General features: G+C 42.4%; 4 protein-coding genes and 1 pseudogene across 4 annotated transcripts in view; all 5 read right to left on the bottom strand.

Annotated features, from left to right (window-relative positions):
* Positions 1-292: 292 nt before the first annotated feature.
* On the bottom strand, positions 293-2353 carry LOC147322347 (uncharacterized). The gene is made up of 4 exons (XM_086305199.1): positions 2000-2353; positions 1619-1742; positions 1416-1494; positions 293-479 (listed from the first exon to the last, which is right to left on the bottom strand). The coding sequence occupies exons 1-4, from the start codon at positions 2076-2078 to the stop codon at positions 444-446; spliced, it is 318 nt and encodes a 105-aa protein (XP_086161325.1). The 5' UTR covers positions 2079-2353; the 3' UTR covers positions 293-443.
* An 8329-nt stretch (positions 2354-10682) lies between these two features.
* On the bottom strand, positions 10683-11847 carry LOC147322346 (uncharacterized). The gene is made up of 4 exons (XM_086305197.1): positions 11769-11847; positions 11217-11358; positions 10998-11070; positions 10683-10822 (listed from the first exon to the last, which is right to left on the bottom strand). Exons 1-4 carry the CDS (start codon positions 11845-11847, stop codon positions 10781-10783), a joined length of 336 nt encoding a protein of 111 aa, XP_086161323.1. The 3' UTR covers positions 10683-10780.
* A 1581-nt stretch (positions 11848-13428) lies between these two features.
* Positions 13429-15181, bottom strand: LOC147322345 (zinc finger MYM-type protein 1-like; annotated as a pseudogene).
* A 559-nt stretch (positions 15182-15740) lies between these two features.
* LOC147322338 (uncharacterized) overlaps positions 15741-21745 on the bottom strand; it is a 99688-nt gene continuing 93683 nt past the window's right edge. Inside the window, exon 5 of the mRNA XM_086306866.1 lies at positions 15741-15956. Within this exon, the coding sequence (XP_086162992.1) occupies positions 15829-15956 (128 nt within the window). The 3' untranslated portion in view covers positions 15741-15828. The remainder of the gene's footprint in view (positions 15957-21745) is intronic.
* Positions 16884-18711, bottom strand: LOC147322344 (uncharacterized). The gene is made up of 4 exons (XM_086305196.1): positions 18576-18711; positions 18195-18318; positions 17993-18071; positions 16884-17059 (listed from the first exon to the last, which is right to left on the bottom strand). Exons 1-4 carry the CDS (start codon positions 18652-18654, stop codon positions 17024-17026), a joined length of 318 nt encoding a protein of 105 aa, XP_086161322.1. The 5' UTR covers positions 18655-18711; the 3' UTR covers positions 16884-17023.

Below are 21745 nucleotides of genomic sequence, written 5' to 3'. Positions count from 1 at the left end.
CCTCTTACGTGAAAGTTTTCTTTCATTATCAGCTTTTCGTTAATATTATTTGTAAGGATTAATAAAAATAATGGTTTTGCCTCAGCTCTGTTATGAACTGATTTCTACCTGTTATATTTTACATGTTAACAATTTGAAAGAAATGTGACACTGAGTCAGAACAGAAATTTCTCTGCACTGCCGCCCAGAAAAAAATCACCAAACTGCATTAGATTTTACTTTAAACATGATCCATATTTATTTAGAGTCACAAAGAACAACTTTTATTACTGTCATCTACAACAAATACAACAAATTAGGAATGATGTTGATCGCTTAAAGGCTAAAATAATAACTTACATAATAAATAAATAAATACATCTGCAAAAAGAATTACAATTAAATAAGTACAAAATGTTGTCATCAGCTTCTTTGCTCTGATGTTTTGTGGTCTCATTGTTGCTTCATACACTTATCACCGGAGGACATTTCAGTTCTCCCTGTGGAGAAGAAAACAGAGAAATATTTACAGTTAGAAATATTTTATTATTACTGTCTGTTAGGCTGATCTATAGTTTTGTCTTTCTATGTTACTTCACAGTGGGAGTCTGACATTATCATCCATCAGTTTCACACCAGCAGAGGCTAATCAGTGGCTTCCCCCTCCTACATTTTTAGAGGAGGTTTCCTTTCATCCCATATCTCTTTATAAAACACTGACTTCACTGGATGAGCCACAGCAGTTGTGGCCAAATCTAAGTGTGGGTGTGCAGATTTATTATGAAATGGCTGCAGCTAATGACACCCGATGATTGCTCAGCACAACAGTCACTACGTACTCTTTTACATAAGTGGAGTGCTTTTACTGACCCACAGTCAAGTGGGTAATAAAAGCTTTAACTTGAAAATATGTACTTTAATATAAAAAATCCTCTTATAAATTAACCAATAATGTTGTAAACATTTTGTGACAAGACGTAACAGCAGTAATCAGCTGCCTTGTTAGTTAGTTCCTAATTCCATAGTTGAACTCCACCTCCACCATGCTGGGATACAGTTGGTGACAGTCGCCAACCTCGTGTGCATAGTGACACCAGCTCTCCTGCAGGTCCTGGTTAGAGCGGCCCAAACCAGTAGCTCCCAGTGGATTTCCAGAAAAGAACGTCTGCTGTCACCAGGCACAGTTTGAGATGATGGAGCTGGAGTTCATTCAACCGCGAGATGAGAGATTTGAGGCAGCTGAAAGACGCAGCGACTAAACTAGACGGGAGGGGATTTTCCAGTGATAAATTCACTGTAGTCAACGTATCGTGCTGACTATGATGGAAGATGGACGTTTGGCAACTTAGTTTAGTCGGGTGTTTCCTTTAGTGGAACTCAATCCAGTAATCTTGTTTGCAGAAGAGTCACTTTGAGCGATGTCACCTTTGACTCACCTTCTCTATTTTGTCTTTGAGCCACTCAGAATTTGGATCAATGCACCATATCTTATTTTTATGCCGCTTGTTGATGATGCTAAAAGCAGAAACACAAACAATTGAAACAAGTTGTTACATCAGTGTCTCAGTGCAACATGTATAATGTACTCGTTATTAACATGGAAAATTTCTGAGTTGTGTTTAAATCTAGGCTTGCTCACAGGAAGGCGTGTTGCCTGCAGTGATAGCGTGGTTTTTGTTCAAAGCAACTTTGGATTGTCTTTACTTCCTGGGTGATGACCTTGTGGCAGCACGGCAAATCCAAACTCTGAGCTGAGGAATGGGCTGCATGAAAAGAGAACAACAATGAGCTTAATCAGCATGACATGACACGAGTGTTATTGTAAGTATGAAATGAACTCAACAAATATTAGGAATACTGCTATTATTCATGATTATTAAATGTTCCTGAAAGACATTGATCATTTTCAAAACAATATTAAACATCTCTCTGGTGTCATTAAAGTTTGAGATACAATAAAGATAGTGTTTCCTTCTATATAGTGAAAACACTGCAAACACCATTAAAAGAAGAGCTGTACCTTTCTGCACAGAGACGAGCATCACGACAGGCAGACAGCGCAGGAAAATCCAGCGGCTGATGGAGAGAGTCGGACACATCTTCACGAGCTGAAAGGCGTCAAATCTGACTCTGGATCAGTGCTCTAAGCAAGTTTGTTAGGCTGACGCTTGTGTGGTCTTATATACTGTAGTTTGTCACAAAAAGAGGAAATGTGGAAATTGAGCAGGCTATTCTGAGGAAATGATGTACAGCAACAAACACTCCCACTGTGTGTTCTTCATGTCTTTATATGTTCACGTTTGTTGTTTTCTTCTCCTTTCTTCAAACTGGCCACATGCTGCCATCATCACCTCTTACTCGTCATCACGCTCATAGCTAGATTGATAAATTGTGGCTGATGTGCAATCCATGCATGTACTCATGCCGGACCTTGAACTTTGACCTATTTCTTCACCAAATAGGAGTTATCATCGAAGGGTTTTTCAGATCCACATTTTTAGCTTTGAACAGCAGAATCCAAAGCTTGACTGTGTGGTTGTAGCAAAGCCTCCAATGAAAGGGATTTTCTTATTGTCTATCCTTTTTTAGGTTTTTTCCTTTCAGTACACCACCCTACAGTTAAAGTTACATGTTCAGTGGACATTTTTGTAACTTTTTGACTACAGACAGAGCTCATTTAAAAGTATACATTTACAGAGTAAATCAGGCCGCCAGTTTTCTGTCCGTAAGACAACACCAACTGCACAGAGCTGCCATGAAAACTGCTGTTTAAAATTAATTTTAAAAATCTATAAAGCATGTAAGAGCACAGAGTGTCATGCCTTCTATCCAATTAAAGCCTTAAAAATTTAAAATCATTTACCAGAGTGCACACTACACCAGAAAAAGAGCTAGATCGGGAGAGAGGAAAGTGAAGTGTAGTTGGGATCCAATTGATCCAAATGAGAGAGCAGAGTTCTATGTTCCTACCCTAACCTATGGCCACAAGTTGGGGCCATAGTATTGAGTATTGACTGAAGGAGTAAGATCAATGATTCATGGATTCAAGCAGCTGAAAAGGGTTTCTGGACTCAGACTCAGAGATCATTCAGGAGGAACTCACTCCATCTGCTCCACATCGAAATAAAATTAATCTTCTCTCTTGTCTAAAAATTGCTGAGGTCACAACATGACAACTGACAGAGGAACACAGGGCACAGGGAGAGGATGAGAGAAGAAGAGGCAGCTGTGCAGCAAAGACACAGAATAACTCCAGCTTTGTGTCTTTTTTTCTATTCTAGCTGAAGTACGGGACAAGACATTCACCTGGGACAAGATTTGAAAAAATAAAGATTAACTTACATCATCTGTTTGATCGGAACCACTAATGTGTACAACTAGCAGAGGTGGGTCTGAGAGCAGTCTTCCTGACTTCATGTGAGAGGTCAGTGTGTCACAGCTTCTAAAAATCAGTTTCAGCCTTAAAGTGTATAACATCACAAATCAGACTCTGCAAGAGAAGAGAGAGCAAGCAAGAAGGAAGTGCTGAGTTAGACTGTGTGTGCTACTCTGTTTGTGGGTAACAGAGCAGAGTCTGACAGCAAAGCGATTAATTTACTGGTTGATTTATGTTCCTACCCTCACGTTTGGCCACATGTTGTGGGTAGTGATTGAGTGTGAGATCTGTTATTCGGGGGTTTCCAAGAGATTCAGAACTGACAAACTAAAATGGTTAAATGTCAATAAGTCTTATTGTAACTAATGAAACTGAGATAATGCAAAGTGAACCTAAAGGATTGTCCCTCAGGAGACAGATTTGTTGTTTCCTGATGCAAGGACTCACAGACAGATGGTTCATTTATTCAACTGCATACTTTTCCCAGTTCTCCAAAATAAGCTCATCCAAAGCTCCTTTATAAAGTCCAAATCCTCTTGGAATGTGTTGCAAATGTAAAACTCCCGAAAACTAAAACTCTCTAAAACTCAAATCTATTACGAAGAAACATGCTAGGGCAAGCTATAGGTAAATGCAGGAAACACAAGTTAAAAAGCCAGAACAATACTACAGCAGTGCATGCTGCAATGCTGCAGGTGAGGATGATGAGGGTATGCCAGCTTAAATGTGAATGGACAGCACTTTTGAGAAGGCTAGCTGAGTTAATCACACACAGACACTTTATAGAGAGGGATGGTAGAGATCAGCACCTGGAGGACAAGGAGGACTAGAAAGAGTAGATCATAGTTTAAAGCAGAAGAAAGGAGCTTTGTCTAATAGGTGTCTGGACTCATCCTCAGATCATTCAGGAGGTGTTCACAGCAAAACTGATAGTGCCCACATCTAACAGAAAGAACTGAGGTTGTTTGAGCAGCTGACTAAGACACCTCCTTGGTAAGGTGTTTCTGGCAACTTTGGAGATTATGGGATGCATTCGCATGAATAGGAAAACTCAGAATATAGCAAATCATAAACACAGAACACTACAGCAACATGAAATCACAGACCAAGAAAGGGTATTAGCAACAGTGCTCCATGTTGAAAGATGTCACAGTTCCTAACATACCTTTAATAGACTGAGAAAGTGGGAAAGTGAGGCCCTCTTGAAGTATAACTGGTTTCATTCAGTGGGTATGATTCAGAAAAGGTTACTTTTAACTGGCATCACGTTAAGACAAGTTTCCAAAGTGAGGATGTCCCAGTCTGTTACATCTCCTCTGCTGGCAACTGTAGTGGGAGGGGCAAAGGTGCAAGGAGAGGAGCATAAGTTACCATGGTGATGTACGCTGATAAACAGTGAAGCACTTTGGTTGCACAGAGAACGCAGGGTTAACTAAATAAGCCTGAATCATCCTGCTTTGTACAGGCCTCTGATGTCTGTGTTTGGGTACCTCCAGGGGCGATTCTAGGATCAGAGCTTTGGGGGGGCTGAGCACCCAGAGAGCTGCCCGGCCAGCTGAGATACACTTTACTCGTCACAATGAGACTTCTTCCCTGTCTCTTTCGGTCCCTGCATCCTCCCTGTCCTCATCGTCTGTTGTCTTAGTCTCCTTTATCAGTCATCGTAATTTTACCATCTCTGTGCAAGTCTGCAAATTTCTTTATTAAGCCATAAGATTCTTAAAATCATCAAGATTTTTTGAAAAGTCTGTAACAAAACCATCAAATCAGATAAAGGTTATTTAAATGCTGCTAAAGAAGAATGGATTGGAATAAAAAAAAAAATTTCCTAACCTTAATTACTGAGGGGGGGGAATAATAAGTGATGCTCATAGTGAGTAAAAAAGTAAACTGAGTGCATTTTTTGGACAGAGATTCACTTTTAATGCGTATGTATAATATAATACAGATACATAAAAAAAACACTCCCAAAACAGAATAAATTATTACAAATAAATTATTACAAAATATTTTAAAAAAAAAAAGAGAATATAAAAATGGAGGCAAATTTGCCTGTGGTAGAATGTATACAATGGAAGAAAAAATCTTTATTGCAGATACTAATTTTGTGTTGTAAGATTTATGAGTTTCATGCTTTCATAGTGGTCCTTAGGAGAGCTTGACATTTTCTCAGGTGGTCCACACTGTAAAAAGTTTGAGAAACACTGATAAGTGTATGTGTGCTTTTGGAAAACATTTAAAGCTGCAGTACAGAATCTTTGAAACAAGCTTAAAACATTTGTAGAATATAAACAGAGCATCTGCTTCTCTTTGCAGCTTCTCACTCCACCAGGGCTGTTTGGCTCTTTCTGATAATGTGCAAATGTGATGTACGTACTGCAGCAGTCATACAGACAACTGGACGGTCCAAAAGCTGGCCTACCTATTACTGGCTGAGGTTTTAGTAGAGTTGTGGCTGAAACACATAAAAATATATAATTAATTTTAGTCTGCCCGATCAATGATAATGTTATGTTGGAATGTTGTTAAAGAGGGTCAAAAATGTTTCAACCCAGTTTGTTTTGCAGATTCTGTACAGCAGCTTTAATATAGGGAGAACACAACTTCCAGATTGTGTGAGTAAAATCAGGTTTTTTCTCTTTGTCAGTTTAACAGTTTCTGTTGTGCCTGTCACTGTTCCCTGTCTGTTTCCTTATCTGGTTCTTGCTGACCTTGTACTTTCTCCTCACGTTCCCCTCTTTCCTCTCTCCCTCTTTGGACTGACAATCATACACAAATAGATTGTATTCAATTAGATGAAAAATTAAATTAATATATAAAAAATTTAATTAAAATTAAATTAATATATAAAAAATACTCCCCTCCTTGAATCGCTACCTTATCGTGGTGGAGGGGTTTGTGTGTCCCAGGGATCCCAGGGGCTATGTTGTCTGGGGGCTTTTGCCCCCTGGTAGGGTCTCCCATGGCAAATTGGCCCTGGGTGAGGGACCAGACAAAGAGCGATTCATAAGACCCTTATGAAAAGGACACCGAGGGAACAGTTTACCCTGCTCGGGATAGGGTTACCGGGGCCCTGCCCTGGAGCCAGGCCCGGGGAGGGTGCCCGAGGGCGAGCGTCTGGTGGCCGGGCCTTAGTCCATGGGGCCCGGCCGGGCACAGCCCGAAGAGGAGACATGGGCCCATCCTCCCGCAGGCCCACCACCCGCAGGAGGCGCCATAGGGGTCGGGTGCATTGTGTGTCGGGTGGCGGCCAGGAGCGGAGGCCCTGGCGGACTGACCCCCGGCTGCCAAGACTGGCAATAGGGACATGGAATGTCACCTCTCTGGTGGGGAAGGAGCCTGAGTTAGTGCGTGAGGTTGAGAGGTACCGGCTAGATATAGTCGGGCTCACCTCTACACATGGCTTGGGCTCTGGAACCAGTCTCCTGGAGAGGGGCTGGACTCTGTCTCAGTCTGGAGTTGCCCCTGGTGAGAGGCGGCGGGCTGGGGTGGGTATCTTAATATCCCCTCGGCTTGCTGCCGGTACGTTGGGGTTTTTCCCGGTGGACGAGAGGGTTTGTTCCCTGCGCCTTAGGGTCGGGGAACGGGTCCTGACTGTCATCTGCGCTTATGCGCCGAGTGGCAGTTCAGAGTACCCAGCCTTCTTAGAGTCCCTTGGGGGGGTGCTGGAGGGTGCTCCACCTGGAGACTCTGTTGTCCTGCTGGGAGACTTCAATGCTCACGTGGGTAACGACAGCGAGACCTGGAGGGGCGTGATTGGGAGGAACGGCCTCCCTGATCTGAACCCGAGCGGTGCTCTGTTATTGGACTTCTGTGCTAACCACAGTTTGGCCATAACGAACACCTTGTTCGAACATAAGAGTGTCCATAAGTGCACGTGGCACCAGGACGCTCTAGGCCGTAGGTCGATGATCGATTTTGTAATCATATCAGCAGACCTGCGACCATATGTTCTGGACACTCGGGTAAAGAGAGGGGCTGAGCTGTCAACTGATCACCACCTGGTGGTGAGTTGGATCAGGTGGCGGGGGAGGACGCTGGACAGACCTGGTGCACCTAAACGCGTAGTGAGGGTGTGCTGGGAACATCTAGCAGAGGCCCCAGTCCGCGAGATCTTCAACGCACACCTCCGGCAGAGCTTCAACAGCATTCCGAGGGAGACTGGGGACATTGAGTCCGAATGGACCATGTTCAGCGTCTCCATTGCCGAAGCTGCTGCATTGAGCTGCGGCCGCAAGGTGGTGGGTGCCTGCCGTGGTGGTAATCCCCGAACCAAATGGTGGACACCAGAGGTGAAGGGAGCCATCAGGCTGAAGAAGGAGTCCTATCGGGCTTGGTTAGCCTGTGGGACTCCGGAGGCAGCCGACAGGTATCGACAGGCCAAGCGGAATGCGGCTCGGGCAGTGGCTGAAGCAAAAACTCGGGTGTGGGAGGAGTTCGGAGAGGCCATGCAAAAAGACTGTCGGACTGCCTCGAAGAGATTCTGGCAAACCGTCAGACGTCTCAGGAGGGGAAAGCGGTGCTCTACCTGCACTGTGTATAGTGCTGGCGGAACGCTGCTGACGTCGACTGAGAAAATTGTCAGGCGGTGGAAGGAATACTTCGAGGACCTCCTTAATCCCACTGACACGTCTTCCGAGGAGGAAGCAGAGTCTGGGGATGAGGGGAATGACCCGCCAATTTCCGGGGGCGAGGTCACTGAGGCAGTTAAACAACTCCTTGGTGGCAGAGCCCCTGGTGTTGATGAGGTCCGCCCCGAGTTCCTGAAGGCTCTGGACGTTGTAGGGCTGTCCTGGTTGACACGCCTCTGCAATGTTGCGTGGAGATCAGGGGCAGTACCTGTGGACTGGCAGACCGGGGTGGTGGTCCCCATCTTTAAGAAAGGGGACCGGAGGGTGTGTTCCAACTACAGGGGGATCACACTCCTCAGCCTCCCTGGGAAAGTCTATGCCAGGGTGCTGGAAAGGAGAGTTCGTCCGTTAGTCGAACCTCGGATACAGGAGGAACAATGCGGTTTTCGTCCTGGTCGCGGAACACTGGACCAGCTCTTTATCCTCTCCAGGATACTTGAGGGTGCATGGGAGTTTGCCCAACCAGTCTACATGTGTTTTGTGGACTTGGAGAAGGCATTCGACCGTGTCCCTCGGGGTGTCCTGTGGGAGGTGTTGCGGGAGTATGGGGTGTCTGGCCCATTGCTACGGGCCATTCAATCCCTATACAACCGTTGCAAGAGCTTGGTTCGCATTGCTGGCAATAAGTCGGACTCGTTCCCGGTGGGTGATGGGCTTCGCCAGGGCTGCCCTTTGTCTCCGGTTCTGTTCATAATTTTTATGGACAGGATTTCTAGGCGCAGCCAAGTGGCGGAGGGCTTTCGCTTTGGTGGCCTCAGAATCTCATCTCTGATTTTTGCAGATGATGTGGTTCTGTTGGCTTCATCGGGTGAGGGCCTCCAGCTCGCATTGGAACGGTTCGCAGCCGAGTGTGAAGCAGCGGGAATGAGGATCAGCACCTCCAAATCTGAGGCCATGGTTCTCAGCCGGAAAAGGGTGGAGTGCCCACTCCGGGTCGGGGATGAGTTCCTGCCCCAAGTGGAGGAGTTCAAGTATCTCGGGGTCTTGTTCGCGAGTGATGGGAGAAGGGAGCCGGAGATCGACAGACGGATTGGGGCTGCAGCTGCAGTAATGCGGACGTTGCACCGGTCCGTCGTGGTGAAGAGGGAGCTGAGTGTAAAAGCGAAGCTCTCAATTTACCGGTCGATCTACGTCCCTACCCTCACCTATGGCCACGAGCTGTGGGTAGTGACCGAAAGAACGAGATCGCGGATACAAGCGGCAGAAATGAGCTTCCTCCGAAGGGTGGCTGGCCTCTCCCTTAGAGATAGGGTGAGAAGTTCGGCCATCCGGGAGGGGCTCAGAGTAGAGCAGCTGCTGCTCCACATCGAAAGGAGCCAGCTGAGGTGGTTCGGGCATCTGACAAGGATGCCCCCTGGGTGCCTCCTGGGTGAGGTGTTCCAGGCATGTCCCACCGGGAGGAGGCCCCGGGGCAGACCCAGGACACGCTGGAGAGATTATATCTCTCGGCTGGCCTGGGAACGCCTTGGTATTCCCCCGGACAAGCTGGAGGAGGTGGCTGGGGAGAGGGAGGTCTGGGCCTCTTTGCTTAGGCTGCTGCCCCCGCGACCCGACCCCGGACAAAGCGGATGACGATGGATGGATGGATGGATGGATGGATATAAAAAATACTATTATGATCACTAACAAAAAGTCCTCTCTCAGTGTACTTTCAACCAAAAGGCAAATAACCAAACCACACGAACATCTAATAAAAGATAAACATTGAAACACTGATCCAACATTATTCTTGTTTGACGGATCATTTGATTTTACACTTTTACCTGAATGTGGCTCCTTTTTTTGAAAAAACTTCCTTATATCCATTATGAACCTGGCTGTCTCTCTGTACACAAACACACACACGCACACACACAACAGGAGTTATAAGGTTAATGGGCATCCAGTAAGTTAGCTAGTTAGTATCCATTTCAAACAGGACAGTGGTAACAACAGAAGGCTGCGGACAATTATAAGTTTTAGATTTTAAATAGGCTGTATACATTTCAATGGGAGCAACAGGACGGTCATATGTTGCTGATTTTACTACAGAGCAGGACGGATTGTAGGGCAGCAAACATGGGGTGTAATGTTTTTCAGCTAAAAAGAAACATGGACTGACTCCTACCTAACTATATAAAGAGTAACTGAAGGTTAAATGCAGCCAACATGTTTTAGGCCAGGCACTTACACCTCCGCTCTGCTGCGTCTCAGCCACCATCGCTCTGGCAGAAAGGCGCTAGAGCCAGAGTAGGGGAGAGGTGAGCTGGAACAAACCACTTTGCGGGGGGGAGGGTTATCTATAATTTTGTTGTTAAAATGTTCCATCTCAACCAAGTACTGTATGCTTTTTATATTTTTAGTAGTGTGTCACACAAACAGCAAATATTGTCAAAAAAGTAAGAAATCTTTGGGGGTGCTTTGATTCATTTTGCGGTTGCTGAAGCACCCCCAAAATGGTCTAAAATTGCCCCTGGGTACCTCCCCACATTAACTATGACAGTTAGTGTTGTGTTGTCACTTTAAATCCTGACAGCAAATAATAAATAATCTCACACAGACTAATGAAACAAATCAGACTTTTAAATACTTTTATTAGAATTTAACATCAATCTCATCTTGAAGACAGAATAAGGTCATTTGAAACATTCATATTTACAAACATCTTAACTAAACAGTTCCATAAAATCTGATTTTTAAGCTCTACAAATAATTTACAGAAATAATAAAACGTTTCTCAGCAGATGTTTCTGTAAAGGTTTGAACTGGAAAATGCTTCTGTGGCTGCTTTGCTTCAACTTTCTTTGTTCCCACATCAGCTTCTTTTAGAAATCACTGGAGGACACTGCAGAGTTTTCTGTGGTGTGGAAAGAGAGAAGGTGACATGAAAAGAAGACACGAAGGAGCAACATTAGAAAAGTCCGGAGTCTTTGTATAACCTTTTAATTCATTTATAATCTGAATACTTCAGTTGGAAATGTTGTTTTTTCTAGACTTTGTGCCCACAGTTTGATTTATATTTTGTTTCTGACCTCGTTTATTTTCTTTTTCAGCCACTTCGTGTCTGGTTTGAGAAAAAATGTCTTTCCTCCTCTTGTTTTAACCCTGGAATAAGAAAAGAAAGGAATAAGTATAGAGAGAGGAAGAGAGAAAGGCAAATCAAAGGCTCACTCCTCGTATGTAGATGCAAAAATGCTAATATTTGGATACAGCCCTACATTTTATTTACATTCAAAGGAAGTTCTGCTTACAGGTAGCCAGGTGTGCAGCCCTGTTGGTCTTGTTTAAAGCAGCTGATGATGTTTTTTGTCCAGTTAGGTGCGACATGGCTGTTTTTCCTAGTTTTAGAGTGCTCAGCAGCATGATAGCAGGAACTCTCCACGTGGCCAGCCCCTGCAACACACCATCATTATACTCATTATTATTCAGAGCTTTTCAGACTTTACACAGGATAAAATGAACTGTGTTCTCAGATGATTTATAAAGCTACATAAATGTTTTACTAATTATTATGTATAATATAAAACAAGTGGTTTTAATTAACCATGAAAATCTTCAAGTTGTGCTTTAAATTTGTCCAGAGTTTCTCCAAGTAGCTAAAACAAATTCCCGAATGTAGTCAGCTGCAATGTGTCAACAAACACCGGCTCTGTTACAATCTACAGTAGTTTCAGTTCCTAATGACAGTTGTTGAGTTGCATTAAGGTCAGATAGATTCATAACCGCTTTGATGAACAGACTTTTAGCTGATGATACTGAACTGTCACAACAGAGCAAACTCCAGAAATACACAAAAACTCTACCTTCTGATACGATGATGAGCATCACCACACTCAGGGAGAGCAGAAGAATCGGGTGGCTGGTGGAGAGACTCGGGCACATGTTCAGACGCTGAAAGCACCAAATATGAGTCTGGATCTGAGGTTTGTTTGTTACCAGTTGATGAACTGGTCAGAGTGTGAGAGTGAGTCATCTTATATACTGAAGCTTGTCACTGAATTAGGGGCTGTTTGGTGATGTATTGACACACAATGGAAACATGACAACCACACACTGCTGTGGTTGGTAGCTTTCTTCCTCCAGTGCTGAGGGTTGTTGTTTAGTTTGTTCCAAGCTAATATTTTCTGTAATGGGTTGAAGCCTGATAATATGCACCATAAACCCAAATATGAATAGTCATCCAACAAGCACTGACATTTTATAGCAGTAGCAGCAATATTAGCAGTTGTAGCCGAATTAAGCTGCTGTGAAGCAAGCTCTGGTCTGCATGATTCATCATTATTGCAATAATAAGCAGCACTAAAAGTAAGAATTAAAAGATTGATTTATTTACTGAAATTAGTGTAGAGGAAAGTTCTGCACCCTAAAGGGAATTTTACACCCTTTCATCAACCGTATGTCAAAGAAGTCCAAGTCCAGCTGCTGGATGATGTATTTAAATGTTTTGTAATATTTTTAAACACACATGATTCTTAAGTTGTCACCTCACATCTATGAAACGTTGCCTGTAGCTTACTTGTTTTCTCCTCTGTGCAGAAGTCCTGTTTTGTTTCCCTGAGAGGCAGTAATCTGAAATAGGATCTGTGGAGGAGCTATCTGACCCGCTCCTGTTGGCGTTTGAGCTCAGATCTTCACGAACTAATAAATTAAGATAAATAGTTCACTGTAAGTAAAATCACTTAAAGTGACCTTCCTGAGCCCTGTGTTTGAGTTCAGCCTGCACATTGATTATGAAAATTTGCATATATGCAATAAATTTAATCAGCTGTTTTTCCAGCACAACACATTCATTTTTCACTCATATTTTTAATCCCTCATGTAAATATTGACACTTAACCATGTTATATGTTCAAGCATTTTAATTCACCTGGTTAATATATATATAGAGAGAAAGAGAGAGAGAGAGAGATGTTCCCTTGGTCTGTGGAAGGGCTTTCCACAGACCGAGCACAGGGACTCTCTGTGACGTGATCAGTTTCGTTCATGTTAACCTGCGGGTGTTGATTTTATTAGTGGTTTGCACCTCCTACATGTAACTTTATGGGGGTTTCCTTTCAACAACCATCTGCAATTAATGGGTGACCCAGTTTTGTGGTCAAATCTGAAAGTACTTTCCTCTATGACTTTTGTTTTTAACAGCTTTTAATGAGTGGTCACCACAAAAACCACCTCTATTCTTTGTCATTTTCAACAAATATACACCATAATTTACATGCTTAAGCAGGGGCGTCACTAGGTTTTAAGGACAGGGGGGGCTTAACCCTCAAGAGATGTACACGACATGAACGAACGTAGTGAATGAGCACAAAATTTCACAAACAGAAAACAAAGACTGAGAAATTGTTTTCCTACTTTTTTGGACAGATTAAACATCCTAGGCCACCAATAGATCTATTGTTTTATTTCAGTCTGCTTTATAATACAGTACAACAAAAAAAACAGAGGAAATGTGTTTGCCGCATCAATAACAAGAAAAAAAACTGAAAATAAAAAAGTAAATTTTTCTGGCTGCAATCACCAGTTACTTGGTGGGTGGAAGCATCAAAGAATGACGTCTGTTTTTAAGAGTGGCAAATCGGTCAATCACTCTGTTGTGACTCAGATGCTGAATCGTGTCTTTTTCAATAGACATGACTGCAAGACTGTGAAGTCTTTTCTGACCCATTGTTTGACGCAGCCAGGAGTGCAGCCGACGCAGTGCACTAAAGGACCGTTCGCACGAGCAGCTGCTGACAGGCACTGTTAGGGCAACTTGGATGGTTGCCTTCAGAGAGGGAAACATGTCTGAATCAAGGAGGTTGTACACAGACAACATATTTTTGGGTGGACATCCAGCCTCTGTTTTCCGGGTAAGAAAGTTTCTGGCCACCAGAACCTCCTCTTTTTTCAGGTCAAGTCTGTAGTGCTTTGCAAGTTCATTCAAGTGTGGTTCACTCAAGAAGTTCTCAGATTCAGGACTACATGCCTGGACACCTTTTAGCAGCCCTGCATCTACACTGCAAAATCTTTGATCAAGCTCGCCAACCATCCGATCCACACAAGGGAAAAGTAACTCTCTTTTCAATGTGTCTGAGTTGTTCAATTCAGTGCGTGAACCCACAGTTGCCTCCAGGACAAAATCCTCCATTTTCCTCTGTTTGTGCCTTGTCTTGGCACCTGGTTCAGGGATACTGTGGGTGTTACACAGGGCCTTGGTTTTCTCATACAGCTCTGTAGCAAATGCATCTGAGTGTTTTCCCTTAATTGTGTCACACACAGCTTGTTTGCAGATAAACGCTTCTGCCAGGTCTAAAGTCTCTTTCTGCAGGAATTTGTGGAGTCCTTCGGTTACAGACAGAATCGACTAAAACATCAGTAGTGCATAGACTGCTGAGAACTTGTAGAGCTTTGCTCTGAGACCAACAGCTATGGGGGATCCAATTGCAGATAGGCACTCCAAAATGGCAGGCAATGTCTCAAGAACTGCACTGATTGATCGCAACTGACATGCCCAGCGAGTGTTTGAAAGTTGCACAAGCTCAGTTTTTGTCAATCCAAGCTTTGCCTGAGTCTCCATGAACTTATGATGATTGACTAGGGAGGTGCTGAAGAAAGAATACACACACTCCAACAAGCTGAAAAGCTCCACAGCCTCTGGGACAGCCTTGCAAGTATTGCACAAAACCAGGTTGAGTTGATGAGCATAACAATGCACATAGATAGCCTCAGGATGAAGCCTTCTAAAATGTGCTTGTACACCTCCAATCATGTCATTCTGGGATGTTGGTGAGATATACTGTGCATTTGATGGGGGATTATGTTTTTGAAGAAAAGCATCAAACTCCTTCAAAAGCTCCATGCACGCAAGAAAATTCCCTCTGTTTGGGCTGTCTTCACCTTCATCATGGCCACGAAAAGGGAGTCCCTGTCTCCCTAACATAGAGGTGACTGCAACAATTCGTCTGAGATACTCTCTTCTTTCGACTATCTCACTCACATTTGCAGTTGCTATCACCTGTGCAACGTTTCCCTGTTTGCTAGTTCCCTGGTAGCTTTTCCATGTAACAACACTGTCCTTATGTGTTTGTGCCATCTCATGCTTGCCAAAGATGACTAAAGCTTTCTTCCAGTTCTTGCAACCGCTACTGACCAAACTATCATGTTTGATGTTTTTGCCAAACACTCTACATGGGAAGCAGAAAGCTGCATTCTGGTTGACTGAATATTCTAACCAGTTGTGCTTTTCAAACCAGCTGTGGTTAAATGCCCGCTTCTGTGTACCAAACGTATCATGTGGATAGCTCTTCAGCTTCACCTGTCTGGGCCCTGTGTCTTTGTCACCTAAATCAAACCCTGTAGTAGAATGAGTTGCTGCAGCTGCTTCATCATTTTCCCTCTCTTGGCCTGTTTGCTCTCCTCTCTCTGTAATAACTTGATCTTCCTCTGCCTCTCGATCTATTTGCTGCAGCTCCTCTGTCTCTCCTTGCTCTCTCTGACTTGAACTTGCCTGTTGACCTTTTTCTCCCTCAGCCTCCCCTTCTGCCTCACCCTTCAAGATACATTAAAACATACTGAATTGTAATGTAAATTGCTAATATCATGACTTCTGTTGCTTCCAAATATTTTGAAGTTACAAACATTATATTTTGAGCACGCATGTGACTAAAATGGTTGCAATTTAAAGCCCTGAAAAATATTACTAAATTACTTGAATTGAAGTAATATTAAAATAGAACTCTCAAAAATATGTGAGTCAGGCTAATTTGACTTATATATATATATATCTCTCTTTGCTCTCTCCACTTTCTAACCTTGACTCTCCTAAATAAAAGCTCAAGTTAAACAGGTCTTATATGTTGTACCGTGACTGAAATGTTTCATATTTCATATCCATATTGAGTCCCATAAAATTCTAATCAGACTGTCTGCATCACAAATGACTCCATCCTTTGACTCACCTCTCCAGCAGACGTCTCTCCCCTCTGCCTCTCTGTGCTCCTCTGCCCTGACTCCTACAGGTTAATGGGGATGGAGTGATTATTATTATTTCCACTGATGATAACCATACCACAGCTCGATTTTTCAGAGCTAAAACGAGTGACAGAAATTAACATTATGCTAAGAATTTAACTTAGTGCGCTAGCCAGGTTTTTATTTATCAAAATGGGGAGCACCTGGTTCATTATTTACATGGGACTCCGCTGTTAGCTGGAGCTAACTAATTGTTACTACCAGCCAGTGATGAAGACTTACTTTCTTGAAAAACTTGCGTATATCCATGATTTCTTGCCGTTTGCCACATGTACGCTAGTGTGTCCGCAGGTGTATACGAGCGGAGTGTAAAGTAGCAGTGAAAACGAGGACTGGATTTTCAGTCATGTGGATGTCCCCTGTGAACAACTGGAACGGATTGGATAACGAAGCACTGACGCTACCTTAACAATGTAAAGCGAAAGGGACCAACCGAGTTATGATCATATTTGTGTGAATAGCGACAGGTTTATATTATTATTTCTTTAGACTCATATTCCTGCATCTTTATATTGAATTTGTCTGCAAGTTCTGTAAAAAAACAAAAATCGAATAAGTTAAAAAAAAAAAAAAAAAAAAAAACCCGCCAAATTATTTAGGGGAGCTTAAGAATATTTTAGGGAGGCTTCAGCACCCCTAAAATAGGCCTAACGACGCCACTGTTTGTAAGGATTAATAAAAATAATGGTTTTGCCTCAGCTCTGTTATGAACTGATTTCTACCTGTTATATTTTACATGTTAACAATTTGAAAGAAATGTGACACTGAGTCAGAACAGAAATTTCTCTGCACTGCCGCCCAGAAAAAAATCACCAAACTGCATTAGATTTTACTTTAAACATGATCCATATTTATTTAGAGTCACAAAGAACAACTTTTATTACTGTCATCTACAACAAATTAGGAATGATGTTGATGGCTTAAAGGCTAAAATAATAACTTACATAATAAATAAATAAATACATCTGCAAAAAGAATTACAATTAAATAAGTACAAAATGTTGTCATCAGCTTCTTTGCTCTGATGTTTTGTGGTCTCATTGTTGCTTCATACACTTATCACCGGAGGACATTTCAGTTCTCCCTGTGGAGAAGAAAACAGAGAAATATTTACAGTTAGAAATATTTTATTATTACTGTCTGTTAGGCTGATCTATAGTTTTGTCTTTCTATGTTACTTCACAGTGGGAGTCTGACATTATCATCCATCAGTTTCACACCAGCAGAGGCTAATCAGTGGCTTCCCCCTCCTACATTTTTAGAGGTTTCCTTTCATCCCATATCTCTTTATAAAACACTGACTTCACTGGATGAGCCACAGCAGTTGTGGCCAAATCTAAGTGTGGGTGTGCAGATTTATTATGAAATGGCTGCAGCTAATGACACCCGATGATTGCTCAGCACAACAGTCACTACTTACTCTTTTACATAAGTGGAGTGCTTTTACTGACCCACAGTCAAGTGGGTAATAAAAGCTTTAACTTGAAAATATGTACTTTAATATAAAAAATCCTCTTATAAATTAACCAATAATGTTGTACACATTTTGTGACAAGACGTAACAGCAGTAATCAGCTGCCTTGTTAGTTAGTTCCTAATTCCATAGTTGAACTCCACCTCCACCATGCTGGGATACAGTTGGTGACAGTCGCCAACCTCGTGTGCATAGTGACACCAGCTCTCCTGCAGGTCCTGGTTAGAGCGGCCCAAACCAGTAGCTCCCAGTGGATTTCCAGAAAAGAACGTCTGCTGTCACCAGGCACAGTTTGAGATGATGGAGCTGGAGTTCATTCAACCGCGAGATGAGAGATTTGAGGCAGCTGAAAGACGCAGCGACTAAACTAGACGGGAGGGGATTTTCCAGTGATAAATTCACTGTAGTCAACGTATCGTGCTGACTATGATGGAAGATGGACGTTTGGCAACTTAGTTTAGTCGGGTGTTTCCTTTAGTGGAACTCAATCCAGTAATCTTGTTTGCAGAAGAGTCACTTTGAGCGATGTCACCTTTGACTCACCTTCTCTATTTTGTCTTTGAGCCACTCAGAATTTGGATCAATGCACCATATCTTATTTTTATGCCGCTTGTTGATGATGCTAAAAGCAGAAACACAAACAATTGAAACAAGTTGTTACATCAGTGTCTCAGTGCAACATGTATAATGTACTCGTTATTAACATGGAAAATTCAGAGTTGTGTTTAAATCTAGGCTTGCTCACAGGAAGGCGTGTTGCCTGCAGCGATAGCGTGGTTTTTGTTCAAAGCAACTTTGGATTGTCTTTACTTCCTGGGTGATGACCTTGTGGCAGCACGGCAAATCCAAACTCTGAGCTGAGGAATGGGCTGCATGAAAAGAGAACAACAATGAGCTTAATCAGCATGACATGACACGAGTGTTATTGTAAGTATGAAATGAACTCAACAAATATTAGGAATACTGCTATTATTCATGATTATTAAATGTTCCTGAAAGACATTGATCATTTTCAAAACAATATTAAACATCTCTCTGGTGTCATTAAAGTTTGAGATACAATAAAGATAGTGTTTCCTTCTATATAGCGAAAACACTGCAAACACCATTAAAAGAAGAGCTGTACCTTTCTGCACAAAGACGAGCATCACGACAGGCAGACAGAGCAGGAAAATCCAGCGGCTGATGGAGAGAGTCGGACACATCTTCACGAGCTGAAAGGCGTCAAATCTGACTCTGGATCAGTGCTCTAAGCAAGTTTGTTAGGCTGACGCTTGTGTGATCTTATATACTGTAGTTTGTCACAAAAAGAGGAAATGTGGAAATTGAGCAGGCTATTCTGAGGAAATGATGTACAGCAACAAACACTCCCACTGTGTGTTCTTCATGTCTTTATATGTTCACGTTTGTTGTTTTCTTCTCCTTTCTTCAAACTGGCCACATGCTGCCATCATCACCTCTTACTCGTCATCACGCTCATAGCTAGATTGATAAATTGTGGCTGATGTGCAATCCATGCATGTATCATTTTAGCTCAATGACTACGTGCTGTTCAAAGTAGGCCGGACCTTGAACTTTGACCTATTTCTTCACCAAATAGGAGTTATCATCGAAGGGTTTTTCAGATCCACATTTTTAGCTTTGAACAGCAGAATCCAAAGCTTGACTGTGTGGTTGTAGCAAAGCCTCCAATGAAAGGGATTTTCTTATTGTCTATCCTTTTTTAGGTTTGTTCCTTTCAGTACACCACCCTACAGTTAAAGTTACATGTTCAGTGGACATTTTTGTAACTTTTTGACTACAGACAGAGCTCATTTAAAAGTATACATTTACAGAGTAAATCAGGCCGACAGTTTTCTGTCCGTAAGACATCACTAACTGCATAGAGCTGCCATGAAAACTGCTGTTTAAAATGAATTTTAAAAATCTATTAAGCATGTAAGAGCACAGAGTGTCATGCCTTTCCAGCCAATTAAAGCCTTAAAAACATAAAATCATTTACCAGAGTGCACACTACACCAGAAAAAGAGCAAGATAGGGAGAGAGGAAAGTGAAGTGTAGTTGGGATCCAATTGATCCAAAGGAGAGAGCGGAGTTCTATGTTCCTACCCTAACCTATGGCCACAAGTTGGGGCCATAGTATTGAGTATTGACTGAAGGAGTAAGATCAATGATTCATGGATTTCATGGATCTGGGTTTTCCTGTATTCCGACAGAGGACCCATGTATCATCCCCGAACTGCTGTTTTGTGAGCTCTTGTTCTGTGCATTTGCCCGGTGAGCCCAATGGTTATTTACAAGCCGATGGTTTTGTTGTTTTTGTAACGGCATAAACAATGAAAGGTGGTGGATTGGCCAGATTGTGGCCGATGTGTAAAAATTACCGAATTGTTTGGTGGTGTCTGTGGCGAAGCTTCCACAGAGGCCAGCGGGTGAATGAGGGAAAGGTGAGGCAGGAGGAGGAGAGACTCGAGGCAGGTGTCAGGTGAACTAAACTTTAGGTAAGAAGTTATGACCTGCAGTCTATCTGGGTCAGATATAAAACAAGTTTAGGTGTAGCACGAAAAAAACCTTTTCTTTCTGATTCTCATTTAAAATATCACGCTTTTATTAATTATCTAAATCGTATAAACAAAGTTTTTATCTGATGTAAAATGTATAGAAATCATATATTCCAACAAGACAGTGCACATCACTGTCACAACAACGTTTGTTTTCATTCAAAGGCTTTATGGCTTTTCCTATAATACCTGGTAGGCCGGTCTCTACTCAAAACGCCATGGTCAATTTTTTTTACCGACAGATCCATACAGACCCAGTACTGGTATTTTTTCTTATGCAGATGAGGCATTATTTCTGTACCATTGTTTAATTCCAGAGGTTTTTAAGTTATTTTTTCTTGCACGTGTTGACATGTAAAAGCCAATGTGACATATTTTATTTCACAACTCATTAACTGCACAGAGAAGGCATCGTTTAAATATGTTAAATATGTTTCTTTAAGCAAGTTCATCAGACAAGCTTTAACATGAAATACAATAAAGCTAAACTAGAAACACAAACATAAAAGTAAAAAATAAAACAAAACCAGGAAACAGAACCTGAATAATACCAGAAGGACAGCAGAAACACACAGTCCAGTGAGGGTTCAACACAACAACTGAGTTGAGAGTGACGCGGGAATGCGACACAGCAGGAGAGCAAAGCTGGGAGTGATCAGACCTAGACAAAGGAAGCAAAGCAGAATACTTTAACAAATGACAGACTGTCAAAGTAAAACAAGAAGTATAACACAGAGGTGCAGACGTGACACTGATATTGTTTATCAAAAACTTTGTAGCGTCCCCACAAACCACATCTGTGTCACTTCTGTAGGGAGAAACAGTGAGCACCCACTACCACCTCTGCTTTATACCCTCCCTAAAATCCCCTGGGTCCTAAAGCCTTTCCATTTACACTATGTTCAGGTTTGTTGCATCAAATTTAAACTCAGCCCTGTGTCACACGCTGCCAACATTACCTCTTACATGTCATCACATTCATAGCCAGATTGATAAACTGTGGGTTGACTTTTCAGTTTGATAACCACCAGCGTGTGACCGCTTACTCTGATTGCTTATATTAAAGTAAGAAAAACAAAATATGGAAAATAAATCCTCTAAAATATTCTTACCAAATTGGCTCTTTCTTCTGAAGACATTCACCTGGGACAAATCAAGATTTGAAAAAATAAAGATTAACTCACATCATCTGTTTGACCGGAACCACTAAGGTCTACTTGGGTTACGTGTACAGCTAGCAGAGGTGGGTCTGAGAGCAGTCTTCCTGACTTCATGTGAGAGGTCAGTGTGTCACAGCTTCTAAAAATCAGTTTCAGCCTTAAAGTGTATAACATCACAAATCAGACTCTGCAAGAGAAGAGAGAGCAAGCAAGAAGGAAGTGCTGAGTTAGACTGTGTGTGCTACTCTGTTTGTGGGTAACAGAGCCGAGTCTGACAGCAAAGCGATTAATTTACTGGTTGATTTATGTTCCTACCCTCACGTTTGGCCACATGTTGTGGGTAGTGATTGAGTGTGAGATCTGTTATTCGGGGGGTTTCCAAGAGATTTAGAACTGACAAACTAAAACGGTTAAATGTCAATAAGTCTTATTGTAACTAATGAAACTGAGAAAGGGAACGTAAAGGATTGTCCCTCAGGAGACAGATTCAGTGTTTCCTGATGCAAGGACTCACAGACAGATGGTTCATTTATTCAACTGCATACTTTTCCCAGTTCTCCAAGATAAGCTCATCC

This window comes from Aulonocara sp. 'chitande type north' Nkhata Bay, linkage group LG9, assembly GCF_057382095.1.
Source record: "Aulonocara sp. 'chitande type north' Nkhata Bay isolate Kocher_YH1m ecotype deep benthic linkage group LG9, A_spYH_male_GT1.1, whole genome shotgun sequence".
Classification (NCBI taxonomy): domain Eukaryota; kingdom Metazoa; phylum Chordata; class Actinopteri; order Cichliformes; family Cichlidae; genus Aulonocara; species Aulonocara sp. 'chitande type north' Nkhata Bay.
This window is presented reverse-complemented; position numbering and strand designations above follow the sequence as displayed.

Bases quoted from the DNA above. Each gene is read 5' to 3' on its own strand.
- LOC147322347 (XM_086305199.1), bottom strand. From the start codon at position 2,078: ATGTGTCCGACTCTCTCCATCAGCCGCTGGATTTTCCTGCGCTGTCTG. The intron at 1,743-1,999 runs GTACAGCTCTTC...CTTTTCATGCAG, and splicing joins GCTCGTCTCTGTGCAGAAAG to CCCATTCCTCAGCTCAGAGT. The intron at 1,495-1,618 runs GTGAGCAAGCCT...TTCTGCTTTTAG, and splicing joins TGCAGGCAACACGCCTTCCT to CATCATCAACAAGCGGCATA.
- LOC147322346 (XM_086305197.1), bottom strand. From the start codon at position 11,847: ATGTGCCCGAGTCTCTCCACCAGCCACCCGATTCTTCTGCTCTCCCTG. The intron at 11,071-11,216 runs GTAAGCAGAACT...TTCTTATTCCAG, and splicing joins GGCTGCACACCTGGCTACCT to GGTTAAAACAAGAGGAGGAA. The intron at 10,823-10,997 runs GTCAGAAACAAA...TCCACACCACAG, and splicing joins TGAAAAAGAAAATAAACGAG to AAAACTCTGCAGTGTCCTCC.
- LOC147322344 (XM_086305196.1), bottom strand. From the start codon at position 18,654: ATGTGTCCGACTCTCTCCATCAGCCGCTGGATTTTCCTGCTCTGTCTG. The intron at 18,319-18,575 runs GTACAGCTCTTC...CTTTTCATGCAG, and splicing joins GCTCGTCTTTGTGCAGAAAG to CCCATTCCTCAGCTCAGAGT. The intron at 17,060-17,992 runs GTGAGTCAAAGG...TCTTCTCCACAG, and splicing joins TCAAAGACAAAATAGAGAAG to GGAGAACTGAAATGTCCTCC.